The sequence below is a fragment of the Heliangelus exortis genome, chromosome 14 (genome assembly GCF_036169615.1).
Source record: "Heliangelus exortis chromosome 14, bHelExo1.hap1, whole genome shotgun sequence".
In the NCBI taxonomy this organism is placed as follows: domain Eukaryota; kingdom Metazoa; phylum Chordata; class Aves; order Apodiformes; family Trochilidae; genus Heliangelus; species Heliangelus exortis.
Window position 1 is genome coordinate 6222488 of NC_092435.1, and position 13488 is coordinate 6235975.

The 13488-nt window shown below is 39.5% G+C and overlaps 1 protein-coding gene and 1 non-coding gene across 6 annotated transcripts in view; both read right to left on the bottom strand.

Moving 5' to 3' along the window:
• Positions 1–3139: 3139 nt before the first annotated feature.
• RBMX (RNA binding motif protein X-linked) overlaps positions 3140–13488 on the bottom strand; it is a 336703-nt gene continuing 326354 nt past the window's right edge. For 3 of the 5 annotated variants that reach the window (XM_071757986.1, XM_071757983.1, XM_071757984.1), the window contains exons 2-9: positions 12318–12444; positions 12006–12112; positions 6474–6645; positions 5263–5379; positions 4699–4813; positions 4455–4580; positions 4275–4378; positions 3140–3774 (exon numbers count right to left, since the gene is read on the bottom strand). In XM_071757986.1, the coding sequence (XP_071614087.1) occupies positions 3467–3774; positions 4275–4378; positions 4455–4580; positions 4699–4813; positions 5263–5379; positions 6474–6645; positions 12006–12112; positions 12318–12426 (1158 nt within the window). In that variant the 5' untranslated portion in view covers positions 12427–12444 and the 3' untranslated portion in view covers positions 3140–3466. Of the gene's footprint in view, positions 3775–4274; positions 4379–4454; positions 4581–4698; positions 4814–5262; positions 5380–6473; positions 6646–12005; positions 12113–12317; positions 12445–13260; positions 13285–13488 lie in introns of those variants that run through there. The other 2 variants (XM_071757985.1, XM_071757987.1) reach the window with 2 other exon arrangements.
• LOC139802799 (small nucleolar RNA SNORD61) lies at positions 12187–12259 on the bottom strand. Its single transcript, XR_011728791.1, has one exon. It is a non-coding gene; the product is annotated as a small nucleolar RNA SNORD61 (small nucleolar RNA).

The following is a 13488-nucleotide window of genomic DNA, read 5'->3' on the forward strand; positions in this document are numbered from 1 at the left end:
AATTCTGCAAAATCCCTCTACCTTTTGACCATCTCAGCATGATCCTCAGGAGTTCTGTGATAAACTGGTAAACACAGGTATTAACCTGTAAGTGATAATGTGCTATTAATTAAATAAAACTTGTGTTCAAGAAAAGGTGAACAGTTTGTTGAATTAGTACAACCAGATCCTTATTTTTTACAGTTAGTATTACCCTTCCTGACATGTAACCAGTTGAATTCTATTTCCTACTCCCTAAAGCAACAGTCACCATGCCTGCTAAGAATTTAGGAATGTTTATAAGCTGCAGAATATGCTGATAAACTGTGCTTTTGTCTTTAATATTTTGATTACAACATGGCCCACTACCACTAGTAAGTGACAAAACACATCTAGTGAATTGAGAAAAAACCCACTGCTTTCCAAAAGGATCTTTTCCACTTGTCAACAGTAATTAACCCTCTGGTGTACAGCAAATAGAAAGAATTAGAGATAATATAGCATTAAGAAGTTGAAAACACCCTGACACAACATATATGATCATTTGGCAAAATTTTCTGAAGTCACCTAGGGTGCTGCATGTTAAAGACAATATATTCCATCTCCTTACTAGAGGATTCAGTATCTGGATCAGCCTCAAACTGTAACTTTAGAAACTGACTCCTAATTTTTTTTCAGGTTGGTGGTGGAGCAAGGGAGAAATAGTTTTAGACATATTTCCCTAAGCCACTCTGGTGCCATACTACTGATATCAGTGATTTTTGAATGAAAAGTGGTATCTGAATAAAAAAAAGGTTAGGGTTTTTTTAAATCTTTAAAAGAACATCTACAATCCAAACAGAAGTTTCAGTAGTATTTGTGATTTAAATATTTCAAGTCATGCTTGGAGAGCAATGTGAAGATATGTAAAATAGGACTTTTTGTTGGTTGAAGTTTTCTCTAGTGACAGAAAAATAAAACAAGTTAAAATCTACATTTACTTATTACAAAAATACTTCCCTTGGAAAAGGGACTTATCCTTATCCTTCACTGTGTATTAGATTTTAGCTGATTTTGCACACATTATTTTGCAAAAGTTTTTTGGGGTTGTTTTTTTTTTTTTGACTAATAATGTTTTCTGAGAACCTGTCTTAGCATGAGAGCCACTACTATTTTTGTTTCCTGGTCAGTTATTGGAGAAACAAATGACTCTTGTCATATGGCCTGAAAACAGTTGCATCTACTTGAAAACTGTTTTGTCAAGGGCAGGCTTTAAAGTTATGAAACATGGCTGACCTATAAACCATTCTAGAGATACCTGGAAGTTTGCAATTAAATCCAAGGAACTTTGCAGACATTATTTCTTAATTGAAGATTATACTCAGCATGATCATTCAATTACACATTACACACGTTTAACAAGACTGATTAAAAGTCTGTACAGATATGTATTATTGTAACACAGATTTTTATGGCCTGGATTTACAAATATTCCTAGAACAGGTGTACTTTTAATTTTTTTTTATATTTAATATTTTTTTTTATTTTACCCTAGCTACACTAGGATATGTACCTTTTTTATTTGTGCAGGCATCAGCCATCTCCACCATCAGCACAGATGAACCAGTGTTACTTCAGTGGTATTTTCTAGCAGTTATCACCCTGCAACCAAGAGAAGATACAACAAATTGAGAATGGTACATTTTATGGCACACGTCAACCTATAGCTTCCCCCCATTTCAAAAAAAGTCACAAGTTTGGGTTTGCAGATTATTCTTTCCAAGTTTTACTACTTCTCTTTTAAGTGGTGAAGGATTCACTGCCTTGGAATGGACTGGAATGGCTCAGTGACAGGTTGCATGGCTTATGGATTCTCATTCTTTTTCAATGATGCACTGCCATGTTAAATTCATAAGTTGAGCAGCAAAATTTACTGAGGACTACACATTAGTACAGAGCTTTTGGGTATTTGGGGGGATGTTTTTGGTTTTTTTAGTTGGAGGTCTTCATGTCTACTGTATTCAATAGCATCTTTTGAACTTCATGGCTTGACCTGAGTCAGCAACTTGCCACAGGTTCTGCCACATGTACTGGATAACCCTGTGATGCAGTGTCAAACTAGTCAGGAATCCGACTAAACATCAAGCTTGCAATGGCTTGCTTTAAATTCCCAATATTTGAGCTGATATTTGTTAATCTAAACCAATTCCTGATTTCAGGCCTTAATTTTATTATAATATATGCAGCCTTTTTACATCTTCACTGAAAGATACTGGGCACAAAATACCCCCTCCCAAACTTATGTAGCAATATTTTGTCTACAGTGAGCTGCATTACAGCTTTTGTTTCAAAATTGGTGTCATAAATGCTTTTATCCAAGAAGAAATCTTGAATTTGGAGAAGTTCAACGTATTAGAAGTTTTTTCTTTTTTTAATCTATACAGCATTTCCATTGCCATAATGTGCAGCTTCTCTTACTGTACTAGAGGTAGGTAACTTGGTTCAATTTTGACTTAGACTGAAAAACTAGTTTGCTTTGCTTACCATCTTTGGTGTTTCACAGGCATTTGATGCTTTATATCAGCTGTGGAATGCTGAAAGATTCACTTGTTTTTATGAAGCCATAAGCCTTTGAGAAGTTGGAGAGAAAGACTTCTTTGCTTATCTTATTTTCTCCTTTGGAATCAAGGTGTTCCTTTAAAAGTGAAACACTACAGAGTTGCAAAAATTTGAAACAGTATGAGTAAAGCATCGTTTTGCAGCTTCTTTGATGGAATTGGCCAATTTTTCTTTTATTTTTACAGTAGTCTGTAGCTGACTTACATGTACATGTTTTACTTGGAAGGGAGATCTTTTCAAACTCCCCATGAAACAGTAGGAAGGCAGAAAATAGTATTATCCACTTGCTTTTTCAGATTAAGTGAATGATATCCTCCATTTTGCTTTACACAAGGATCTGAAGGCATTTTGTACTGGCAACACTGTGACTGACTTGGAATGCTAGACAAAACTGAACTTTATGTGGAACATCCCCACCACCCTCCGAATCACAAGCAATATTTTTTAAGAGTGAGATGCTGAACCTGTAGAACAATCCATCTCCATGTCAGATGGCTGGATGTTGTGTGGAAGATCTTAAGAACTGCTTGTTCCAGTCATGAGGAAAATCAGATGGGTAGTGTGGCATTTCAGGGTAACTTTACTTTAAAAATTACAACACTAGTACACAGCTCAAGTTTTTATACATTTAACATCTGCTTTTTGAAAGAAATGTTAACAATTTTGAAATGAAATTAAACATTGGTTTAACTTTTCCTCACAAAAGCATAAAAGTCATGGAGGGGAAAAACTTAACAGGCAACAATAAAAAAAGGTAAAAACAACTTTTCCTTTTAGTAGTCCTCTGGTAGTAAAGATAGAACAACTTCCACTTTTGTTTGTTTTTTTGTTTTTTTTTGTTTGTTTTTTGAGAAGTAATCTGTCTTGGTCCAAAAGTTTAAGAGTGTTTTTAGTATCTGCTTCTGCCTCCACCTCTATCAGATCTGCTTCCACCACGGCCACCACCTCTGGGTGCTCCGCGGCTTGAACTACTGTAAGAATCACGAGGAGGTGGATAACCCCTTTCCATGGATGGGGGAAGACCCCTGTCTTGTCTTCCAACACGATCACGGCCACTTGAGTAGACATCACTCCTGCTGCTTGAGTAACTTTCTCGGCTTCCATATCCATCTCGCGTGCTGCCGTAATCATCATACCGACTGCTTCCACCATAAGATGGCGGGGGCCCTCGTGCAGGTGGAGCACTACGTGAGTTACCTGCAGGGTCAATGGTCAGGTAATATGGCAACACCATAAGTTATATAGAACAATTTCAATCTGAATTTACAGAATGGCTGTAATTAAATGTTTTTATGGCTACTCTTTCGTACGTATGGAGATGTTCTTAACAATCTGCCACGTTAATGGTATTTAAAAGTGGGGGTTGCATATCAGGCAGTGAGTGGATTTAAAGACTCTGAAGGAGCGAAGACGGTGTTTATTCAGGCAGGCTCTTTACTGGGTATTCCAGAATAGCATGTTATTTTAGAGAAGAAACTCAGCCATATTTTCCAGAGATAGTTGCAATTCTGAACTGTAGACTTTGCTTCTTTAGCTTACAGCATATTTAACAAGATGATCAAATGACAACCAACAACAGCACTTTCACTGTAAGGGGAAAAAAGCGTGCCACTTCTCCCTAAAACATGAGCAACCTAGAAGTTGGGTTTTATGACACCTGTGCAAATTACTACATGATCCTCAAAATGGCTTCTTACCGTAACTCTCATAGGAATCTCTGTAGGAGCCTCCACTTGGATGATCCGAGTAGTCTCTGTCACGTCCCCCACCGTATCCATCACGATCACTATAGGAGGAAAGACTACTAAGACTTAGTACAAATCAGTGGGAACACAGCACAAATAAAATGACAGGGAGAAAAATCCAACAGTAGGTACCTATATCCTCTGGAGGGGTACTCATCACGTGAACTGGAATGACCGTAATCACGGTACGCGTAGTCTCGTGGAGGTGGTGCATAGTCCCGTGTATCCCTGGAACTGGGATAATCTCTGCTTGAGTAACTACAAAGAAGAAGAAGAATTGAGATGTCAGCTTTTGAGGTGCAACATACAGTTGAGGGATCAAAATTCTTCTCTGAACAACAAAAAAACCAAACCCAAGTATTAAAAACTATTTTACCCGTCTTTAGTGCTGTAGCCATCATCTCTTGGAGACATGTAGACATCTCTTCGTGAGGGCATTGGTTCCCTCCGGGGAGGGCCACCATAACTGTCTCTTCCACGTGATACAGGAGCTTAAGAGAAACAGCAACATTTTTAGCTTAATTAGCATTTAGCCACACAGGAAACTCCTCAAAGGCCCCCAAGTATTAGCAGACTGTTAACAGTGATATAGATAGATCTCTGTAGACAAAAGTACTTTAACATTTCTGCTTCTACAATTTTAAATCAGCACTAGAAGGAAGACACTCATGAATTCAGATGAATTGTTCCAAACAGCTACAAAATTATATTGGTATCTTATATTGGTATATTACATTGGTACATTATATTCGTATTATATTGGAGAACTGATAGATTAGAAAAACAATACACTATCCCACAAGACTTATATTAGAATCAATAATTGGCAATTTGTTAAATAATTTGAATCTTTTTTTAAATTTTTATAATAATTTGAACCTGAGTGAAGTAAAAGGTACTACAGCTGACTAAGCAACAAAATAATTAATGAAATCCTTACCTCTGCCTCCCATGCTACTGCTACGCACTGGTCCTGAAGGTGCAGATCTTTTAGGTGGAGGGCCTCCACTTCGTGGAGGGGGACCTCTCTTCATGGGAAGTGGCCCTCGAGAAGACCCTAAAAGGATAAGCAGGATAAGGATAACCAACTTCATTATTCCTGTGATATTCACCTCTACGCTTCTAAAGCCTGAACTATAATAACCCAAACACTATTACTACCACTCTGTGAATTACAGTAATCCTCTACAATTAGACCTCAAAGCCTCCTTTGATGTTTGGGCCACTACTAAATGTTACTGTTGGATTGAGAGCCCACCAAGTTAACTTTTCCATAGTCCAAATTCTTGTCAAGAACTGTCTTTTAGAACTTATCCAGAAGTCACAGCATGTGACAGCTAAAAGCTGTCATCAGTTACAGCTTAAATGCTCAACAAGTTACTGTTTTCAGAAGACCTGAGCCACCTGGAAAGATGTACTTCTAGAGAAGATCCTACAGAGAGGGAACAGAGGCACTACAGAGTCTGTAGAACCTAATACACAGACTCTGCAAGACAGGAGTTCTCACTATTTCCAGGTTATTTTTCTGCATTGCAGTTTTTACTGTTTTGCCTCAGATGCTGCTTGCTTTTCCTTTTAAGCGACAGTTTTGATACTGAAAAGCCTCTATGAATAGCTAGATCTTAATTTTAAAAATATCCAGTATCACATAACATACTACCCTCCCACTTCAGAAACCTTTACCACACTGTTTTATAACAAGGCAGGCTTAGCTTCCGTAACTCCCACTATAACCTGGAAGGATCGGTCCTAAAATTTACTAAGTTTAGAACTCTTGCTAGTAAGAATGAAAGGCAGTTCCCTTTCCCTGGTGGAAGAGAATCGCTTTTTCAACTTGAATACCAGAAAGCTTCCTTTCTCACGTGCAGGGTAGGAGTTTTGCTTTTCTTTCATAGCCAAAAGTCAAGTGGAGTGTTAGTTGTAGAAGGGAATCTTCATATTTGAAAGCTTTTTTCTTAAGGTGTACTTGCCTAATAAAAAATTTTTACTAAACTGCCGAGATCACATTTCATCATTTTAATAAAGAACAAGGAGTGCACTATTCGGCTGTTTGACTTTTTTTTTTTTTTTTTCCAGTAGGATTATTGTCATCTTCCAATGGGATTGTCTTGTATGTTGTCGAAGTATATAATGAGAGAGGTAAATACATACCCAAGTGACTCCCTCTTGAAGGTGGTCCTCTCGCGCCACTTCCGCCTCTTGCACCTCTAAGGCCCCTGGGAGGACCTCTGCTTCGTGGAGGGGGTGGTGGCCCACGCCTACCACCACTTTCAAAGGATGGCTTGGTTGCTTGTTCCACTTTAATTGCCTTCCCATCTAATGACTAAAGAAGAAGCTGCTTTACTTACTGCTCAGTCATGGTTTTATTTCTTAAATTAGAGCCCCTCTTGCTTCACTATTACAGGGCTTCCATTTTATAAAGTTAGAGCAACTCTAGAACTGATTTCAGTCTTCAGTATTAGTCCCCATGTACTCAGCAGCACGCTGGGCCTAATTTCTACAGTACTTCATTCTTGTGGTATTGATGAAAAAAATACAGAGCAGCATCAGAAAGAACTTTCAGTGAAAACACAAGTGTCCAATGATTACGGCAGCCCCATGTCATTTATTCTGCAAACGAAACATGATCTATGATCTCCAATTTACTTTCAATTGCCACAGACTTTTGTACCAAACTAGGACTGCACCAGTAGTTACATGATTAAGCTGAAGGTATCTTAGCTTCAGTTGGGGTTTCTGGCAATGGGGAGGCCGTTTAGTACATTTTCTTGATGTCCTGATAAAACGGTGATCACTGAAGCATTTAGAAGTAATTTCAGCATTTACAAAGAGACTGGGTATGGTATTTCACCTCTCTTTTCCTACTGTTTAAAGCTGGGTTTTCAAAAAAGGTGACTGTCAAAATTAATCTATTACTTGCTTTTCCAGAGTGGAGGAGCTTTGTGATGTACTTTGGTTTGGTTTGGTTTTTGGTGGAAAAAAAAGAGAAGCTCTTTTTTTGTATATAGACCTGCATTAACAGGAACTCTGCAGCCAACTACTACACCTGAAGCATGAGCAGGTGGTAAGAACCTAATTAATCAAATTTCTACATAATCTCTCAGACACCACAGATTTGCCAATTACAGCAGAGCCAAGACCACAAGCTCTGCTGAAGTTAGGTTACTACACATCTATTCTGGCAAACACTGTTTATTCCCCACCCCCCTTTTTTTTTTTTGTTTTGCAGCTAAATATTTAACTCTGCCATGGCAACTAACAAATTATAAAAGCAGTAAGTGTTGTTTATTGCTTTATTGCACTTCTTTGGAATAATAAATGAAGGTGACTGGCTAATCATGTCATACTCCAAAGTGGTAAACGTTTACTGAGGTATTGAATCTTTTTTGTTCTTCACTGAGATCTAGTGAAATCCAGCCCTCTCTGAATTCATCCACCTTAGCAGCCCAAGTATTCAGCCACCACACATAGCTGTAGCTGCTCTTTGAAAAACCTGTGTGCATATTCACAGGTCCAACTTCATCCACTTTAAGGAAAAAAGTTATGACAGACTAGTAATATTGTATTGGTCTTGGCTTTGCTTAAATAAAAGTATTTTACTTATGAAAAAAGTTTCTCAGAAAAGCCTTTTGGCATGACAAGCTGAAACATTCCAGATGCAAGCATTAGTACCTCTAATCACTGGAACTTCTCACTTTATATCATTTTTTTGTCATCATCATAATTTATCTGTCATCCATCTCAAAACAGTGGGCTTGAAGCCTCACGCTTTGCCATCACAATTTCTGTTCTCAATTTCATGGTAGACTCGTGACAGCTTATAAGAAGTTTGAAAATCAAATACCATCCCCTTTTGCTAGCATGGGTTCTGAAAACCTGCATGCTAGGTCCAAGTTCTTTATGTAGGAGGTAGTTTTTCCTTATTTCTCCTCCTATTTCCTTTTGCCTTGCATCTTACCTAGGCAAAAGTTAAGTTTCTTTTGAAACTGTCTTTATTAAAGACTCCAGTCTTAAAAAGCTATGCCCAAGGTCCAAAAAGAGACCTTTCATTAGATCTAAGATTTACTTTTTTGTCAAAGTTTGCCCTATTTTAAAGTAGAGGGGACATCTTCATTGTATAGATTCTTAAGTCAAAAAAGAAAGGTCTCATACCACTGAACAGATAAAATTCACACAAGCCACCTCAGAATAAGGAATTTTTCTTCAATGAGCCCAAAGCACCAGCTGTTAACAAAACACTCATTAGTTGGTGTCTGTAACCTTGATTCAGAGTGTTATAGTAGTATTTTAGTATGGTACGGGCAAAAACCATGAAAGTCATTTAAGACACGAGATACTCAAAAATAATAAATTTGCAATCATAAATTGTGGAATGAACAATCTATACAGGTATGCGAGGTCAGCCAAGGAAATCTTAACCAGACTCTGAAGACTGTCCTGCAAACTGTTCCACAATCCAACAGAAAAGGTGATTGAAATTCATAAAGTTTAGGCAGAGGGGCAGAAATCAAGTATTCCAAAGAAACTGTTACAGAAACTTGCACAAAACTGCAACCTAACATCACATGGGGCTTTCCTCTCCAATGGATCATTTTAACTGTTATGCTGCAGTGACTTCAGCATTTCTGCAGGTTCCTTGATGGTACATCAAGCAGGCTTTCCTGTCAAATATATTCAAGAACCAGGGATTTTTCCTTATCAGGCTGAGCTTCTACATATTGTATTGCTTCTTCACCAAAAGACTTGGAAACACTTTTTGTTGATTAGAGGAAGACAACCTTCTGTAGTACTGAGTACAGATCTGTAGGCTGTGCAGTTCAGACTGTTGCTTGGATTGTAGTATTTGCTTCCAGCCTCCTAACAATTCAGCTGCCTTGGCAGGGTGTACACTGGAATTAGATCTTTGGCTTTTCCCAGATGTTTCCTCTAAGGTCATATTCTCTCTTTAGTTATCCATTTTGTAGCTGGGACCTTAAAACCTGAAGAGCATGAGAACAGCCTGCTGCACAGAATGACCATTACAGACTTGGAGTATTCGCACTTGTGTCCAGAGAAGCACTTCATGACATCAGGATGTAGACTTCACTACCATGCAATTAAGATTCTTCTCCATAATTTGTTAGGATGAAGTACTCGTAACATTTCTTCAGTGTTGCTCAGATATAACACTGACCCAACTCCACAGAGAAAGTAATTTAAGTGAAAAAAAAAATCTCCACCTGCACTCCAAAACCACCATCTCCTGACCTCTTTCTGCAGGAATGAAATTAATCTTCAACAAGCAAGCTTAGACTAGTCTATGCTTGTCCCATTTTCCAATGAAACATGATTAACCCTTCCTCTCCCCCACCCAGCAAGGAGGAAAACATTGAATATATGTTTTTCATGAAAATTTGGTAAGTAAAAAATGGAACTCAAATTTACTCCTGCAGAACCTAAGTCAGCCCTTTCTACTGGCTGCAACTTCAATTCTTTTGGAGTGGCAGAAAGAGCAACATGCTGGCAATGCAGAGCTCTTCCCCCAGCTAGACAAGTCAACTCACTCCTTATCTGCAGAGGGCTTCTGCTGCTTAAGTGCCTGTAATTCTCACAAGTGCTTCAAGCCATTATTTCCAAATGGAAAACTCCACAGTCTGATTTATTACAACCTCTCCCCATAGCACGCCTGAAATATTGCTCCTCAGAATGGAGTCTTTTTGAGTGGTGGTGCTGTCCTGAATGTTTTCTGAAGATGAGGATGGGAGACTGCCTCATGAACATCTTCTGAATCTTTCATATCCATGGCTGAAGTAAGCTGGACCAGTACAGAACTGGAGCTGTATGCACCATCTTGCAAGGGTTTATGTTGAAACATTCCATCTAGGCCAAATCCTGAGTGAGGATGTCCTTTTCACATACTGCTTGGTGTTCAAATTTCAAAGCAGATGAAGGCATTTTTATGTTTGTAATGTTGAAGACAGAAACTATGAGAATTGATGATCCACAAGGCAGTACTTTCCAGTGTTTCTTGACAGTGATACAGGCGGTGCATTCCAGAACATGTAGACATTACCTCAGCCACAAACATTCAATTTCATTTAGCTGCTGTATTACCCATTACTTTCTTGACCGTTTCCAATGTAAGCAAACACATGCCCTAAGATTCCAAACAGTTGGTGATTGTTTTCAGAAGGATTTCCATTTGAAAGCTGCACTCCACACACACTTAGGATTAGACTGAACTCCTTTCAGTCTGGTAATTAACTGTTGGTGCCTGTTGCTACTTTAGGTGAGGGTTCAATGTAATGACTACTTCAGAGGAAATTAGTGTTTAAGAACTGCAGTAAACAAGTCTTCAGAACTGTAGCAAACTGCACAATAGGAAAAGAAATCCCATACAAATAGCACCTTCAAGGACATACTGGTTCAGATTTGTTACTCTCTGCCTTGACAAAAGCTAAACTTGTCTAGAAGTGAAGCAAGGCTCCAAATAAAGTAACACTAAATACCATGAGGTTGTCCTGAAGAACCGAGAAACCAAGTACACACAGCACAAAGGCTGCTGTAACACAAACCAGGAAGTTTTACTACTTGTGCTCATTGGAAACACTACAGCAAGATGATTGTCTTATTCCTAAAGTGCTTTATATTTGTTGTGCTTTACTTACTGACTGCAGTAACTGACACTTTTCTTTCACTTGGATGTCTTACACTAACAAGACAAACAGCTACCAAAATCCCAAGTGTTAATTAATCCAAATCAGTAGAGCTTTCTTCACCTTACATGAATGGCATGCACACACTGCTTAAAAAAGCCAATGCAGCATGACCTTAACACAACTGTTCTGGGAAAGAAATTCAAGTGAACTGAAAAGGCAACTTCCACTACCTAAAGAGACAGCATCTCTAAGAAGATAAGCAGCTGCTGACCTTCACTTTGCAAACTTCATCTAGCTTTTTAAACACATGCTGGAACAGACACAGATCACATCAGCCTACAATCTTTGACAAATCATCCTGGTATTTATCCCAGAACTTTTGTTCCAAATTCTCAAGTTTTTTCTTTTTGGAGACTTTACATATGGATTTCTATTTCCTCTTAAAAATCATATTGTTTGCACTGCAGGGTGTAAACAAGTAAATTCACTCGCTGGCTAACTGGAAACCTATTTCACATTAACAGACAAGTTGCTACTCACACATGCCAAATAGATTGATGATGCAACTCACAAATGTATGAGGCTATCTACAGTTTACCAGCTAGAGCATCAACAGCATCAATGCTCCAGGAAAGCAGGGAAGTCACATTAAACCCATATTAAGGGAAACATCAGTAGTTTTCAGGAAAGTCACTTCCCTAAAATGTAATTTGCACAATACTGCATTCAAGTATAAGAAAAGAAACACATTACAGTAGGCATGCAAGAACAAAGAGCTGACTACTAGAAAGCCCTCCATCACCAATGTAAAAAAAAATAGCTATTATAACTGACAGCCAGACTCCACTTTCTACTGTCAAATGCAAAAATCAAGAAATCATTCCAGCTTAACAGACACAGAGACATTATGCCTAGTTTAAAGTTATGTCCTGTCTCCAGGATCTCCTAACCCATTGCATCTCCAACTTCCATAACTAGTTAATTTACCCTGAAGGTCAACAGTGCTACTCAGTAAAACACCAAGAAAATTAATCTTAATTCCTACCTTTCCATTCATATCTCTGGCAGCATCTTTTGCATCTGCTGGACTCTCAAACGTGACAAATGCAAATCCTCTGGACTTGTTGGTTTCCCGATCTTTCATCAAGAGTACTGCAGAAAAAAATCCAAGCCATGTTACCCTTTCCTGTAATAGGCAGCAACACTTAACCTTTATTTAACCTTTTAAGCTCAGAACTTCTTAGAGGACATGAAAGCACCATCATTTCAGATGATCAATGCCAAAAAAGTCATCACAGCTATGCTGCTGCTTTTTATCTTTTAGCATCTTAAAATAAAAAGCCTTTTCTTGTTTTACCTTCCACAATGCGTCCATATTTGCCAAATACAGCCTCAAGGGCTTTCTCATTAGTCTCTGTGTTCAGGCCTCCAATGAACAGCTTCCCAGGACGATCTGCTTCAACCATTTTGATTCTGCAAATGACCTATTAAAAAGGACAAGGTTGTTAGTTACAAAATATCAGACTGCAACAGACTTTCATGCTATCTCACAGAATATGACTTTTTACTTTGGAGCTGCTAGAAGTAGTACTGCTTTCAGTTACTTCTTCACATTAAATAGTCTATGTAAAATAGATTAGGTTGCCTCAGAAGTGCAACAAAGCTCTGATGAGAGCTCTCAAGATGAAGTAGCACTGTTAAAGCTGAAGTGTCTTTCAGGGTTACTGTCTTTTTACCCTCGATAGTAACTATAGCACTCCTTCCCTCTAAATCCTGACAGGTATTTAAAGAAATTTACTTAGTACGTCAATATAACAATAAGATATTAACTTCAAAGTCAGCTTGGACCAATATTATACAGCAAGCTCGTTCTTCAAATTATTTAAAGTACACTACACCGAAGTCCTGGAATACACGGTGTCAGCTTAAACGGATACCAGTCCATCACTGCAACTCTATATAGCAATGCCACAGCTAAGTCAAAGGGAGGGAGGCCAAAGTAAGGAAAAAAAGCCAAGCACGAAGACAAAGCAAAGCCCTGAGGTGCCTGGCAGAACGCCTGGCGCCAGCGGACAAGCGTTACCCGCATGCCTCCAGCCCACGAGGCGGGAAAGCCCGCAGCGGAGCCTGCGCAGCTCCTCCGCGCACAGGGGGAGCGGGGACAGAGCACCGCGGGCGCGGGGCCGCCCCCCTCTCCGCTCCGCGAACGCGCGCAAGGGGCCGAGCAGAGCGGGGGGGGAGAGCGGCGGGGGCGTCGGACCCTCCGCGGGCTCCAGACACCTCCACAAAATGGCGGCCACCTTTGGCAAGGGATCTTCTCTTTCCCCGTGGCCAACGACCGCCTCGGCGCTAACCCAACCGCGCACCTCAACCCGTTTTAAACTCTCCGCCCGGCGCTCCAGGCACGGCCGCCGCCTTCCCTTCTTCGTCCCCGGCAATGCGGAGGCTCACGCGGCGGGACCCCAACCAAAACCCCCCGCGCCTAAAATGGCGGCCACCTTGTCTCACGCGGTGCGGACCCCGGCCCC